The 15252-nt window shown below is 51.7% G+C and overlaps 1 protein-coding gene across 2 annotated transcripts in view; it reads left to right on the top strand.

The window, feature by feature from the left end:
* Positions 1-15252, top strand: part of kif15 (kinesin family member 15) — a 230583-nt gene that overhangs the window by 145787 nt on the left and 69544 nt on the right. For both annotated transcript variants that reach the window (XM_038796594.1, XM_038796595.1), the window contains one exon: positions 14726-14826. In XM_038796594.1, coding sequence (XP_038652522.1) covers positions 14726-14826 — 101 coding nt within the window. The remainder of the gene's footprint in view (positions 1-14725; positions 14827-15252) is intronic.

The following is a 15252-nucleotide window of genomic DNA, read 5'->3' as shown; positions in this document are numbered from 1 at the left end:
AATAAAATACCAACAATAACAATAATGATAACAGTCCTAAACATTCGCCCATCCTCAATGAACAACAAAACATATTAACAACAACTTAAATTAACACAGTACTGTATTAAGTTAAATAACCATAGAAAAAATAGAAACAATAATAATAAAGAACACCCCCCCCCCCCCTTCTAATTTTATAAATCCCGCCATGTTACTGATCCAGGTCTCCACACTTGGGGACCTCGCATCTTTCCACTGCATCAAGATCCTCCGCCGGGCTACTAGGGGCGCAAAGGCCAAAACACCGGCATCTTTCGCCTCCTGCACTCCCGGCTCCGCCGCAACTCCAAAAATCGTGAGTCCCCAACTTGGTTTGACCCTGGATCCAACCACCCTCGACACTGTCCCCGCCTCCCCCTTCCAGAATTCTTCCAGTGCCGGGCATGCCCAGAATATATGGGCATGATTCGCTGGGCTCCCCGAACACCTGGTGCACCTGTCCTCACCCCCAAAGAACCTACTCATCCGAGTCACAGACATATGGGCCCGATGCAGCACCTTAAATTGGACGAGGCTAAGCCTCGCACATGAAGAGGAAGAGTTGACCCTCTCCAAGGCATCCACCCAAGTCCCATCCTCTATCTGCTCCCCTAGTTCCCCCTCCCATTTAGCCTTCAGCTCCTCCACTGATGGCTCCTCCACCTCCTGCATTACCTTAGAAGTGTCAGACACCTTCCCCTCTCCGACCCACACCCCCGAAAGCACTCTGCCCATCGCCCCCCGCGAGGGCAGCAAAGGAAATTCCTCCACCTGTCGCCTAGCAAACGCCTTTACCTGCAAGTATCTGAACATGTTCCCTTGGGGGAGCCCAAATTTATCTTCCAGTTCCCCCAGGCCCGCAAACCTCCCGCCAATAAACAGGACCCTCAATTTACTGCTGCCCACCCTTTGCCACCCCCTAAATCCCCCTTCAGTGTTCCCCGGGATGAACTGATGATTTCCACCTAATTGAGCCTCCATCGAGCCACCTGTTTCCCCCCCTATGCCGTCTCCACTGTCCCCAGATTCTTAGGGTCGCCGCCACCACCGGGCTCGTGTTATACCTCTTAGGAGAGAGCGGCAATGGCGCCGTTACCAGGGCACCCAGGCTCGTACCTCTACAAGACGCCATCTCCATTCTTTTCCAAGTCCGCCCCCCCCATCACCCATTTACGCACCATTGACACATTGGCCGCCCAATAGTACCCCAAAAGGTTGGGCAGCGCCAGCTCGCCTCTATCCCTCCCTCGCTCCAGGAAAACCCTCCTCGCTCTCGGAGTCCCATGTGCCCACACAAAGCTCAAAATACTGCTAGTCACCCTCCTAAAGAAGGCCCTGGGGATGAAGATGGGCAGGCACTGAAAGAGGAACAAGAACCTCGGAAGCACCGTCATTTTGACGGACTGCACCCTCCCCGCCAACGACAATGGCAGCATGTCCCACCTCTTGAACAACTCCTCCATCTGATCCACAGGCCTGGTGAAATTATGCTTGTGAAGAGTCCCCCAGTCCCTGGCCACCTGCACCCCCAGGTACCTAAAACTCTCCCCTGCCCTCCTAAGCGGGAGCCTACCAATTCCCTCCTCCTGGTCTCCAGGGTGCACCACAAACACCTCACTCTTGCCTAGATTTAGTTTATAGCCTGAAAAGGTCCCAAACTCAGCTAGCAGCTCCATCACCCCCGGCATCCCTCCCACCGGGTCCGCCACATACAGTAGCAGGTCATCGGCATACAACGACACCTATGTTCCTCCCCACCCCGTACCAAACCCCTCCACCTCCCTGAATCCCAACGGTTCGATTGCCAATGCAAACAACAAGGGTGACGGGGGCAACCCTGCCTGGTCCCTCGGTAAAGCCGGAAGTACTCCGACCTCCTCCCATTCGTGGCCACGCACGCCACCGGGGCCTCATATAGCAGCCTCACCCATCTAATAAACCGTTCACCAAATCCAAACCTCCCCAACACCTCCCATAAGTACCCCCACACCACTCTATCGAAGGCCTTCTCCGCATCCAGCGCCCCCACCATCGCTGCCTCCCCCTCAATCGCCGGCATCATGATGACATTCAACAACCTCCGTACGTTCGTGTTCAGCTGCCTTCCCTTAACAAAACCTGTCTGGCCCTCGTGTACAACCCCTGGCACACAGTCCTCTATCCTGGTGGCCAGGATCTTTGCCAGCACCGTGGCATCTACATTAAGGAGAGATATGGGCCTGTATGAACCACACCGCTGGGGGTCCTTGTCCCTCTTTAAGATTAAAGAAATCAGCGCCCGTGATATCGTCGGGGGCAAAGTCCCCCCTTCCCACGCCTCATTAAGTGTCCGCACCAGCAAGGGGCCCACTAGGTCCACAGACTTTTTATAAAACTCCACCGGGAACCCATCCGGCCCCGGCGCCTTCCCTGACTGCATCTGCTCGATCCCCTTAACCAGCTCCTCCAGCTCAATTGGTGCCCCCAACCCCTCCACCTGCACCTTCGGGAAAGATAGCCTGTCGAGAAAACTCTCCATTCCCCTCCTCTCCACCGTTGGCTCCGACCAGTACAGTTCCCTGTAAAAGTCCTTGAAGACCTCATACACCTCTACCCCTTTCCGCACCACATTCCCTACTTGCCTTTTCACCATGTTCACACACTACCCCTAGTGCCTTCCTCCACTGTGCCTCCGCCTTTCTAGTGGTGAACAGATCAAATTTAGCCTGTAGGCTGCGCCTCTCTCCCAACAATCCCCCCTCTGGTGCCTCCGCGTACCTCCTATCTACCTCCAGCATCTTCCCCACCAGTCTATCCCTCTCACTCCTCTCGCTCCTCTCCCTGTGTGCCCGGATGGATATCAGCTCTCCACGAATCACTGCCTTCAGGGCTTCCCAGACCATCCCCACCGGACCTCCCCCATATCATTCACCCCGAGGTACCCCTCAATACTTGCCCGGACCCTCCTGCACACCTCCTCCTCTGCCAACAACCCCACATCCAACCGCCACAACGGGCGCTGGTCCCGCACCTCCCCCATCTCCAACTCCATCCAATGCGGAGGGTAGATAGATTCTTGATAAGCAAAGGGATGAAAGTTTTCCAAGTAGGTGGAAATGTGAAGTTGAGGTTACAATTATATTGAATGGCAGAGCAGCAGAGGCCAAGTGACCTGCTCTTAATTCATATGTTCGTATGTATGTTTTTTGTTGAAACCTTTTTTTTCTGCTACCTTGATCTACGCAATTCCATTAAGGTTGGAATTTTCTGTTAAGACAATGACTTGCATGCATGGGTGTGCTAAAAATCAACAGCTTAATGGATTAGACAATATGTTGGGTCTTGGTGTTCTCCAGTGCTTAAGTTAGAGTTGGAGTTTTATTTGTTTAATAGACTGCACAAATATATAAAACACAAAATTGGAGTTGAAGTCAAGACTTGCTTTCCAGTTTTTTTAAATTAGAGTTACTATTTGAGCTTAACAAGTGGACTATAAGGGGTAATTTTGAGAAGCTCAGCTTTCTAACTCATTGCACATGCGGATGTTGAAAATAAAGTATAAATACTATCCGACTAATTATGGAATCCTCTGCTTTACAGTGTGGCTCCATGCTGGATACGTTGCCATGCAAAATTATCCCTTGGAGAGGGTCACGTGAGCACTGGAGCGGCTGTGTTTTTGCTGGCCCTGGCTCTGCTCATAACAACCCTGTTGGACTTTAACCTGGTGTTTTAAGACTTCTTACTCTGCTCCTGTTGGAATCCTTTATTTTATCCTGGTGCACATTTCATATTTGTCTTTTCATGGGATATATGTCTTGCGCTATGTCCCTGGAGGATCCTGATGAGTGTTTTGCGAAGAGGAGCCGAGACCAATTGCAAAAAATCTTTGTTTGACCATGGGTGTTGAAGTGGCCTGTGGAGAAGCCCAGCTTTCAGCATTCGGCTCAGAATGTATGAGCTGGAGTCTGAGCTTCAGACGCTGCGGCACATCTGGGAGAGGAATAGTTACTGGATGCTTTGTTTCAGGAGTCGGTCACACCCTGTTGATTAACTATCTCTAATTCGCCGGACTTCCGGTGTGCAGTATGAAGTGAGTGAGCACACAGTGGCAGCTCCTGCCCAAGGTTACAGAAAAGAGCTCTTTTTTGGGCGGCACGGGTTGGAATTTCGATGAAAAGCCGTTGGTGAATGTTTAAGGAGTACTTTCCCCCAGGAATAGTATGTTTCTGGGTTATCAGACCCTCAGAAACAGTGCAGGATCGGGCGGAAGCAGCAGCAAACAAGAGCCTCTACAAGCAGGCAGGCGGGGGAAGGGCCAGCTCAGATTTCTCAAGCTGACTTGAGGGCCTTTATGAAAGCTGAATTCTAGCAGCAGTCGACGCTGTCCCGACGAATCCCAGTGGGGGAAGGTGTCTAGAGGAGCATTCCCCATAATTTATGGTGCTCACCCGGAGTGGGGCAAAGGAAAAAGCTGCAGCAGCTCCCCAAGAAAAGCAGGGGAAGAAAGACAAAATAGCGGCCGGCGGAACACCCGAGGACTGGTGGAAGTGGGCGCAGGAGCAGCAAGCCTCTCTTCTGCGCTGTTTTGCGGAGCTGAAGGCTGAGTTGCTGGACTCCCTGAATGCAACTACAAACAAGCTGCTTGGGACCCAGGCGGCACAGGAGGTGTCGATTCGGGAGTTGCAGCAGCAGGCCGCTGAGAGGGAGGAGGAGGCCGTGGTCCTCGTGGGGAAAGTGGAGTTGCACGAGGCACTTCACAAAAAGTGGCAAGACCGCTTGGAGGAGCTGGACGTTCGCACGAGGCGAAAGAATTTGAGGATCCTGGGCCTGGCGGAGGGGTCGGATCTCCCGGCGTATGTGACCACAATGTTGAGCTCGTTGATGGGAGCGGGGTCCTTCCATTTGCCCCTGGAGCTTGAGGGAGCTCATCGAGTGATGGCCAGGAGGCCTAAGGCAAATGAACCCCCGCGGGCGGTGCTGGTGTGGTTCCATCGGTTTAGTGACCGGGAGTGTGTGCTGCGCTGGGCCAAGAAAGAGAGGAGCAGCAAGTGGGAGAATTCGGTGGTGCGAATCTACCAGGACTGGGGTGCGGAGGTGGCAAAGCGGCGGGCCGGGTTCAACCGGCCGAAGGCGGTGCTGCATGCCAAGCAGGTCAGATTTGGAATGCTGCAGCCTGCGCGTCTGTGGGTGACATATAATGACCGGCACCACGACTTCGAGTCCCCGGAGGAGGCGTGGGCCTTTGTACAGGCGGAGAAGCTGGACTCAAACTAGGGTCTGGGGACACACTATGGCCGTTGCTGTTTTCGCTGTTGCTGTTCTTCAATTTTGACAGGTGTTATTCTTATGCTGGTTTTCGTTTTGCTTTGTTTCCGGGTGGGTTTGTCTGTTGGGTGTGGGGTATGTGGGGAACGTTGGGGGTTTGTGTTTTATATGTTCTCTTCTGTACGGGGCTGGGGGTTGGGGTGAAACTGGATTTTGAGGAGCTGTGTCAGAAGGGTGGGGTGTGGCAGTGTGAAAGCGCGGGCTTTCCTCTGGATGTCCGCGCTGCGGGGCATGGGGGGGCGGAGCTGGAGATGGGGGCGTGGCCTTCACTGGTTTTCTTTCCCCCCGCTGAAGTGGTGCCAAGGAGGTGTGGCAAGAGGGGGATGACCCCATGCCGGGAGGAGATGGGTTTTGGCGGGAGCTGCCGGGTCAGCAGAAGTCAGCTGACTCACGGAAGTACCATGGAGGGTGCGTCGCGGCTAGGAGGGGTCCTAGCCTGGGGGGGTGGGGGGATACCGGGTTGCTGCTGGAATGGCCAGGAAGGAGCTGGTGTGGGCTGGGGGGGTAGAGGAGAGGCGTTATCGCCATGGGGAACGGGTCAGGCGGGGCGAGCTGGCCTGGGGCGAGCAGTCGATAAGCTATGGCTAGCCGGCAGGGGAGAGGGGCAGGTTGCCCTCTGATCCGGCTGATTACCTGGAACGTGAGAGGACTGAATGGGCCGGTTAAGAGAACTAGGGTATTTTCTCATCTGAAGGGGCCGAAGGCGGACGTGGCTATGCTCCAGGAGACCCACTTGAAGGTGGCGGACCAGGTTCGTCTGAGGAAGGGGTGGGTGGGGCAGGTTTTTCACTCAGGATTGGATGCGAAGAACCGGGGGGTGGCGATTCTGGTGGGGAAGAGGGTGGCGTTCGAGGCGGCTGAGGTGGTGTCGGACAAGGAGGGCAGATATATTATGGTGAAGGGTAGGCTGCAAGGAGAGAAAGTGGTGCTGGTAAATGTATATGCCCCGAATTGGGATGATGCCGGCTTCATGAGGCGCTTGTTGGGCCGCATTCCAGACCTGGAGGCGGGGGGCCTGATCATGGGGGAGACTTTAACACAGTGCTGGATCCCCCACTGGACCGGTCCAGTTCAAGGACGGGTAGGAGACCGGCGGCGGCCAAAGTGCTGAGGGGGTTTATGAACCAGATGGGAGGGGTGGATGCCTGGAGGTTTGGGAGGCCGAGAGCGCGGGAGTATTCCTTTTTCTCCCATGTCCATAGGGTTTATTCCCGAATAGATTTTTTTCGTCCTGAGCAGGGGATTGATCCCGAAGGTGCAGGATGCAGAGTATTCGGCCATAGCGATTTCAGACCATGCTCCGCACTGGGTTGATCTGGAGATGGGGGAGGCGCGGGACCAGCGCCCGCTCTGGCGCCTGGATGTGGGGATGCTGGCTGCTGAGGAGGTGTGTAGGAGGGTCCGGGGAAGTATTTAGGGGTATCTGGATACCAACGACACGGGGGAGGTCCGGGTGGGGATGGTCTGGGAGGCTCTGAAAGCAGTGATCCGGGGGGAGCTGATCTCCATCCGGGCCCATAGGGAAAGGAGGGAGAGGAAGGAGAGGGAGAGACTGGTGGGGGAGCTCCTGGATGTGGACAGGAGATACGCGGAGGCACCGGAGGAGGGGTTGCTGGTGGAACGGCGTAGTTTGCAGGCCAAATTTGACTTGTTGACCACCAGAAAGGCGGAGGCACAGTGGAGGAGGTCGCAGGGCGCGGTATATGAGTATGGGGAGAAGGCGAGCAGGATGTTGGCGCATCAGCTCCGCAGGCGAGATGCGGCTAGGGAAATTGGTGGAGTGACGGATAGGGGTGGGAATGTAGTACAGAAGGGGACAGAAGTAAATGGGGTCTTTAGGGACTTCTACGAGGAACTGTACCGGTCAGAACCTCCGATGGGGAGAGGGGGGATGGAGAGCTTCATGAACAGGCTATGTTTCCCAAGGGTTCAAGAGGAGCTGGTAGAGGGGCTGGGGGCGCCGATAGAGTTGGAGGAGCTAGTCAGGGGGATTGGACAAATGCAGTCAGGTAAGGCGCCGGGGCCGGATGGGTTCCCGGTGGAATTTTATAAAAAGTATGCGGACCTGGTGGGCCCCGTGTTGGTGCGAGCCTTCAATGAGGCATGGGAGGGGGGGGGGCTTTGCCCTCGACGATGTCGCGGGCACTGATCTCTCTGATCCTGAAGCGGGATAAGGACCCCTTGCAGTGTGGATCATACAGGCCTATCTCGCTCCTCAATGTTGACGCTAAGTTGCTGGCGAAGATCCTGGCCACCAGGATAGAGGACTGTGTGCCAGGGGTGATACACGAGGATCAGACAGGATTTGTCAAGGGATGGCAGCTCAACACGAATGTGCGGAGACTGCTAAATGTTATTATGATGCTGGCAGTGGAGGGGGAGGCGGAGATAGTGGTGGCGCTGGATGCGGAGAAAGCGTTTGATAGAGTTGAGTGGGGGTACCTGTGGGAGGTGCTGGAGCGGTTTGGATTCGGGGAGGGATTCATCAAATGGGTGAGGCTGCTCTACGCGGCTCCGATGGCAAGTGTAGTTACCAATGGAAGGAGATTGGAGTATTTTAGGCTCTACCGTGGGACCAGGCAGGGGTGCCCCCTGTCCCCCTTGCGCTTTGCCCTGGCGATTGAACCTTTGGCTATGGCGTTGAGGGAGTCAGGGAGATGGAGGGGTCTGGTGCGGGGTGGGGAGGAACATCGTGTATCACTGTATGCGGACGACCTGCTGTTGTATGTGGCGGATCCAGAAGGGGGAATGCCGGGGGTGATGGAGCTGTTAGCGGAATTTGGGGGCTTCTCGGGCTATAAGTTAAATTTAGGCAAGAGTGAGGTATTTGTAGTACACCCGGGTGATCAGGAAGAGGGAATTGGGAGGCTCCCGTTTAAGAGGGCAGTGAAGAGTTTCAGATACCTGGGGGTGCAGGTGGCCAGGAGTTGGGGGACTCTCCATAAGCTTAATTTTACCAGGCTGGTGGAGCAGATGGAGGAGGAATTTAAAAGGTGGGACATGGTACCGCTATCGTTGGCGGATAGAGTGCAGTCCGTCAAAATGACGGTTCTCCCGAGGTTCTTGTTCCTTTTTCAGTGTTTGCCCATCTTTATCCCTAGGGCCTTTTTTAGAAGGGTGACTAGCAGCATCATGAGCTTTGTTTGGGCGCATGGGACCCCGAGGGTGAAGAGGGTCTTCTTGGAGCGGGGTAGAGATGGGGGGGGGGCTGGCGTTACCCAATCTCTCGGGGTATTATTGGGCGGCCAATGTGTCGATGGTGCGCAAGTGGATAATGGAGGGGGAGGGGGCAGCATGGAAACGGATGGAGAGGGCGTCCTGTGGAGATACAAGCCTGGGGGCCCTGGTAACGGCGCCGTAGCCGCTCCCTCCTACGAGGTATACCACGAGTCCGGTGGTGGCGGCTACCCTCAAGATTTGGGGGCAGTGGAGGCGACATAGGGGAGAAGTGGGGGGCTCGATGGAGGCTCCGTTAAGGGGGAACCATAGGTTCGTCCCGGGGAACATTGATGGGGGTTTCAGAGTTGGCACAGTGCGGGCATCAGACAGCTGAGGGACCTGTATATTGATGGGAGGTTTGCGAGCCTGGGGGAGTTGGAGGAGAAATTTGGGCTCCCCCCGGGGAACATGTTCAGGTATCTGCAGGTAAAGGCATTTGCTAGGCGGCAGGTGGAGGGATTCCCTTCGCTTCCTGCGAGGGGGGTGAGCGACAGGGTGCTTTCGGGGGTCTGGGTCGGAGAGGGGAAGATATCTGATATCTACAAGGTTATGCAGGAGGCGGAGGAGGCATCAGTAGAGGAGCTGAAAGCTAAGTGGGAGGGGGAACTGGGGGAACAGATCGAAGACGGGACATGGGCTGATGCTCTGGAGAGGGTTAATTCTTCCTCCTCGTGTGCGCGGCTTAGCCTCATCCAATTCAAGGTGCTGCACCGGGCCCACATGACTGGGACGAGGATGAGTAGGTTCTTTGGGGGTGAAGACAGGTGTGTCAGGTGCTCGAGGAGTCCAGCGAACCATGCCCATATGTTCTGGGCATGCCCGGCACTGGAGGAGTTCTGGAAGGGGGTGGCGAGGACGGGGTCGAGGGTGGTGGGATCCAGGGTCAAGCCAGGATGGGGACTCGCGATTTTTGGGGTTGGGGTGGAGCCGGGAGTGCAGGAGGCGAAAGAGGCCGGTGTGCTGGCCTTTGCGTCCCTAGTAGCCCGGCGAAAGATCTTGCTACAATGGAAGGATGCGAGGCCCCCAAGCGTGGAGACCTGGATCAATAACATGGCGGGTTTCATTAAGCTCGAGAAGGTCAAATTCGCCCTGAGAGGGTCGGTACAAGGGTTCTTTAAACGGTGGCAACCTTTCCTTGACTTTCTGGCTCAACGATAGGGTACAGGGACAGTAGTGGGGGGGGGGGGGGGGGGGGGGGGGGGGGGGGGGAAGGGGGAGGGGGGGGAGGGGAGGGGGAAGGGGGGAGGGAGGGGGGGAGGGGGAGGGGGAGGGGGAGGGGGAGGGAAAAGGGGGGGCGGAAGGGGGAGGGAAAAGGGGGGGCGGAAGGGGGAGGGAAAAGGGGGGGGCGGACGATGACTATGTTTATTTAATTTTAATTTATTTTTAAGTTCTTTTGTTCATGGGGGGATGGGATACATATGGTCTGGGGGTGTTACAGTTATTATGGGTTATTTTGTTGCATTTCATTGTTTGTCGTTATGTTTTATATGTTCTGTAAAAAATTCCAATAAAAATTATATTTAAAAAAAAAAAACTATCTCTAATTCGCCAAGTGGTCAGGCACAGCAGGGTGTGACTGTGAGGAAGGCAGAGGGATCCTGAATTCATAAATGGAGGAACCTCAGCCCATACCTTGTCCAAAAGGTACAAGGTGCTTGTTACCTGTGTGGATGAGGAAAATAACTGATGGAAGGATGATCTAGCTGACCACTGCACTGTGGTACAGGAGGCCATTCAAGCAGGGGGAGCAAAAAGACAAGTGGTAGTTGTAGGGGATTCTCTAATTTGAGGAACTGATAGCATCCGTTGCAAGCAGAACCGAGAGCCCCACATGGTAGGCTGCCTGCCCGGTGCCAGGGTGAGGGACATCTCAAACCAGCTTGAAAGGGTATTGGAGGGAGAGGATCCAGTTGTGTTTTAAAAAAAAATAATTTAACGCTTTATTCACGAGTTGAAACAGACAGAACGGCAGGGTGGTCCCTGCGTACCAACGCCCCCTCCCCGCAACCTCCAGCAGCCCCATACTCCGATCCCGAGGGCGGCAGCACGATCTTCTCCGTGTCGTAGTAGTTCTCAGCGATGGGGGACGGGCCCTGCGTTTCGAGGTGTTTAAGACGTCGCTCGGCCTCTCTCCGAGCCCACTGCGGCATCCCACGGTCAAGCAGATAGTGCATGAAGACCGAGCCCATCACAATGGCCAGAGAGTTACCAAAGAAAAAGGCCAGCGTCATGTTCCAGAGGTCAACCACTGGGTCTGAACTGAAGCCATGATACTCGGGATACTTGTCGTACAGGTTGACCTCAGGCTGCTCTCCGTCCCTGTAGCTGAGCGGCTGGTCCTGGGGCCCGGCCAGGGCCGAGGCGGAGCTGGGGGTGGAGGCGGAGCCGGTGAGGGGTCGGCGCCAGGCAGGAGGCCGGTGCCGGTTGCTGAGAGACGGCAACAACGCCTCAGGACAACATGGAGCAGTGCCGCCGCCTTCCACCGCCAGGATCGGGCTCCGGGACCGTGAGGATCTAGTTGTTGTGGTCCACAACAACATAGGCAAGACTAGGAAAGAAGACTGGATGGATTCTCCGTCGGTAGAAACCTCCGTTTTGCCTGCAGTAGACTCACGCCCCCGGATTTCCCGACGGCGTGGGGGTGCCCACAATGGGAATCCCCATTGGCGGCTGGGGCGGAGGACCTCGCGGAGGTGGGGACGAGCTGCACCAGAAAACGGGTGTGGCGGGATGGAGAATTTTGCCCAACATGTTTGGGGAATATAAGGAATTAGCAACAAAATTAAAGAATAGGTCCTTGAGGGTTATGATCTCTGGATTACTACCTGAGCCATGTGTAAAATGCATAGGGATGAGGAAATTGTGGGAGTAAACATGCGGCTGAAGGAGTGGTGCAGGAAAGAGGTGTTCCATTTCATGGGGCACTGGCATCAGTAATGGGACAGGAGAGATCTGTACGGTTGGGATGGTCTCCATCGGAACCGATCCCGGACCAGTGTTCTAATGGAAAGGATAAATAGGGTGGTCACAAGGTCTTTAAAATAGGAAATGGGGGGAAGAGAAAGGTATAATGATTAATTGGAATCAAAGCAGGAGGTGGAGGTTGTTAGGAGGATTAGACAGAAGTAGTCTAACGAATATGGAGGGGGAAAGGAAACGTAAAAAATCAAAGTGTAAGGTGACTGGCAGTGAAAGTTGGGGACGAGGCTGAATGTTATCAGAGATTAATAAAAGAGGTCAGAATGTGAAAAGCAAATGCACAAGAAAATCCTGCAAGGGAAAGACCAATCAGTAGGACAGATTTAACCTTGTACCTAAATGCACGCAGTATTCGGAATAAGGTCAATGAGCTGACAGCGCAAATAGAGACCAATGGGTATGATTTGGTGGGGATTACTGAAACATGGTTGCAGGAGGACTGGGACTGGGAGTTAAATGTCCAAGGGTACTTGGTACTCTAAAACAGGCATTGTCAAACTCAGGGGTGTGACCCGCGATTGGGTTGCGGGTGGGTGTCGGGAGGGTTGTGGAGCCGTCCGTCGCTGCAGCCGCATTTTTAAAAAAAAAAAAAGGTTGCAGCCTTTTTTTTTCAAGTTCGAGGGACCATTGGGGCCAAAGGGACCCAAAACCATTTCCTCCATTTTTGTCAGCAACAAACAGGGTAAGAGAAAATGGTGGGTCCCGAAGGTTGGCCGGTTGGTAAAAATGGGTCCTGGGAAAAAAAGGTTTGAAAAACACTGCTCTAAAAGGATAGACAGGATGGAACAGGAGGTGGAGTTGCTTTGTTTGTTAAAGGTGGCATCAAGGCACTAAGAACGAAAATGTTGAATCGATCTGGGTGGAAATGAAAAACACAAGGAAAAAAGCTTCATGGAAGGAGTTATTTACAGGCCCTTGAGCAATACTTCCAAAGTGGGGCATAGTATAAACCAAGAAATAGTGAGGGCACAATGGCAATCGTGGGTGATTTTAATATGCATATTGACTGCATTAATCAAGTTGGCAAGGGTAACCCCGAGGGAAATTTCATGTGTGTGAGGGATTATTTCTTAGAGCAATATGTTATGGTGCCAACCAGGGAGCTATTTTAGATTTAATATTATGTAACAAAGATTTGATAAATAGTCTTGACGTTAAGGATTCTATTCGAAGGAGTGGTCACAGCGTGCTAGAATTTAAAATTCAGATTGAGTGAGAGAAGACGCAGTTCCATACTAGAGTTTTAACTTTGGGCAGAGGTAATTATACAGGCCTGAGGAAAGAGTTGGCCCAAGTGGACTGGGCACAGATAATTGAAGGTAGGACAGTTGAGGAGCAATGGTGGATGCTCAGGAAGATATTAAATACCACTCAATTGAAGTACATTTCTGAGTGGAAGAGGAATTGTAAAAGGGAGAAAAATGTTCCATGGCTACACAAAGGCAAAAATTAGGGCATACCGTACTGCAAAAGCTAGTGGTAAGCTGGAAGATTGGGATAAGGTTCAGCAAAAGGATACTAAAAATAAAGTCAAAAGAGCCAAGATGAACTATTGAACCAATATTCTGTCTCTGTCTTCACGATAGAAGATATTAAAGCATTTCCAAAAACTTCTGTTGGGACCTTGGTGCAATAACCATCACTAAGAATACGGTATTGAATAAACTGATGGGATTAAGGGGACGGGTCTCCTGTATTGAGTACTGAGGGAGGTGGCAGAGGATGCATCAGTTATGATATTTCAGAATTCCCTGGATTTTGGAAGGATCCTGGTGGATTGGAAACACTCTAATGTGATGCCTCTATTCAAAAAGGGAGAGAGGCAAAATAAATGGGAAAATATAGAATGGTTAGCTTGACCGCTGTGGTGGAGAAGTTGCTGGAATCAATCGTTTAGGAGATGACAAAGTCAATCCACCATTGTCAGCATGGTTTTATGCAAGGTAAGTAAGTCCTGCTCGAGTTCTTTGAGGATGTAACCAGCAAGGTGGATAATGCAGAACCTGTGGATGTGGTATATCTAGACTTCCAGAAGGCGTTTCACAAGGTGTCGCATAAATGATTGATCCAGAAGGTGAGATCATAGCAGATTGGGTGTAGAGTACTAGACTGGATTGAGGATTGACTGACTGACCGAAAGCATAGGGCTGAGATAAATGGGCCCTTCTCTGGCTGGCGAACTGTAACTGGCGGGGTGCCGCAGGGTTCAGTCCTTGGACCTCAATTATTTACAATTTATATAAATGATCTGCAAGCAGGAACAGAGTGTAACATAGCAAAATTTGCAGATGATACTAAAATAGGTAGGAAAGCAAGCAGTGAAGAGGAGATAATATTTTACAGACAGATGTCGATACACAAGGAGATTGGGCCAAAATTTGGCAGATAAGTGTGAGGTTATCCATTTTGGCTGAAAAAATAGAAAGGCAAATTCTTATATAAATGAAGAGCAGATTCAAAATGTGACTGGGCAGAGGTGTCTGGGTGTCTATGCAGGTACAGCATGTAACTAGAAAGGCAAATGGAATGTTAGCGTTTATTGCAAAAGGGATGGAGTATAAAAAGTAGAGAAGTGTTGCAATTGTTTAGGGTATTGGTGAGACCACATCTGGGGTATTGTGTCCAGTTTTGGTCTCCTTATTGAGGAAGGATGTAGTGGCAGTGGAAGCAGTTTTATTTCTTTTCTTTCTTGTCTGTGTGTTTCTGTATTTATATAAATTTAGAGTACCCAATTTTTTTTCCAATTAAGGGGCAATTTAGCGTAGCCAATTCACGTATCAGGCACATCTTTGGGTTGTGGCGGTGAGACCCACCCAGACATAAGGAGAATGTGCAAACTCCATACGGACAGTGACCCAGGGCCGGGATTCGAACCCGGGTCCTCAGCGCTGCAGTCCCAGTGCTATCTACTGCGCTACATGCCGCCCGTATCTTGCTATGTCTAATGATTGTATCAAGCCAGTTATAATTTTGTTATCCTGTTCCCCTCTGTATTCATGCATGTAGAGCTGGTTTTTCTCCTTGTGATGTATTTATTTAATAATTTTGTTGCATTGTTAGCAAAAATGTAATTCTAATAAATATACTTTTAAAAAGTCCCTCATATAATTTACTAATTTGTTTTCACTTATGTTTACAAAAGTACATTGCTCAAGTATTTTTCTAACTGGGAATAAATATTATGTGTTTATGTTTTCAGGTCCCTCTGATGATTCTGATAACTTCACGCACAATTTAAGGGGTGTAATCCCTCGAAGTTTTGAATACCTCTTTTACTTGATCAATCGAGAAAAAGAAACGGTATTTAGAATTTTATGCGCTTTCCAGTTTTAGAATAAGTAATGTAACATTTGCAATTGTATAAAATGTTGGATTAAAATATCACAAAGCACCTCAGTGAATTACTATGGCTTGCATAGGCAAGGTGTTATTAATTGAGGGAAAACATTGGCCAAGACACCAAGAACCCACAGTTCTTTGATAGCAATTCCTATGGTGGACTATATTTCAATATAACATCTCATCTAAAGGATGACACCCCTGAGTGTACCTTTCTTTCAGTGATCTGCAAATCTAGAGTGAGCCGAGCCCTGTATTGTGTCTGAACGCACAGCTTTCTGTTTGTTTAAATCTTCATGGACACGTTTTTCCCTTTGGGAATAGCGGAGAAGTGTTGAAAAGATTAGCTAACTGGCTGTTTATCAACCAGTCCAACCACACCATTAA

Source organism: Scyliorhinus canicula, chromosome 5 (genome assembly GCF_902713615.1).
Source record: "Scyliorhinus canicula chromosome 5, sScyCan1.1, whole genome shotgun sequence".
In the NCBI taxonomy this organism is placed as follows: Eukaryota; Metazoa; Chordata; class Chondrichthyes; order Carcharhiniformes; family Scyliorhinidae; genus Scyliorhinus; species Scyliorhinus canicula.
The sequence above is the reverse complement of the archived record's forward strand: the minus strand, read 5'-3'. Positions and strand labels throughout refer to the sequence as shown.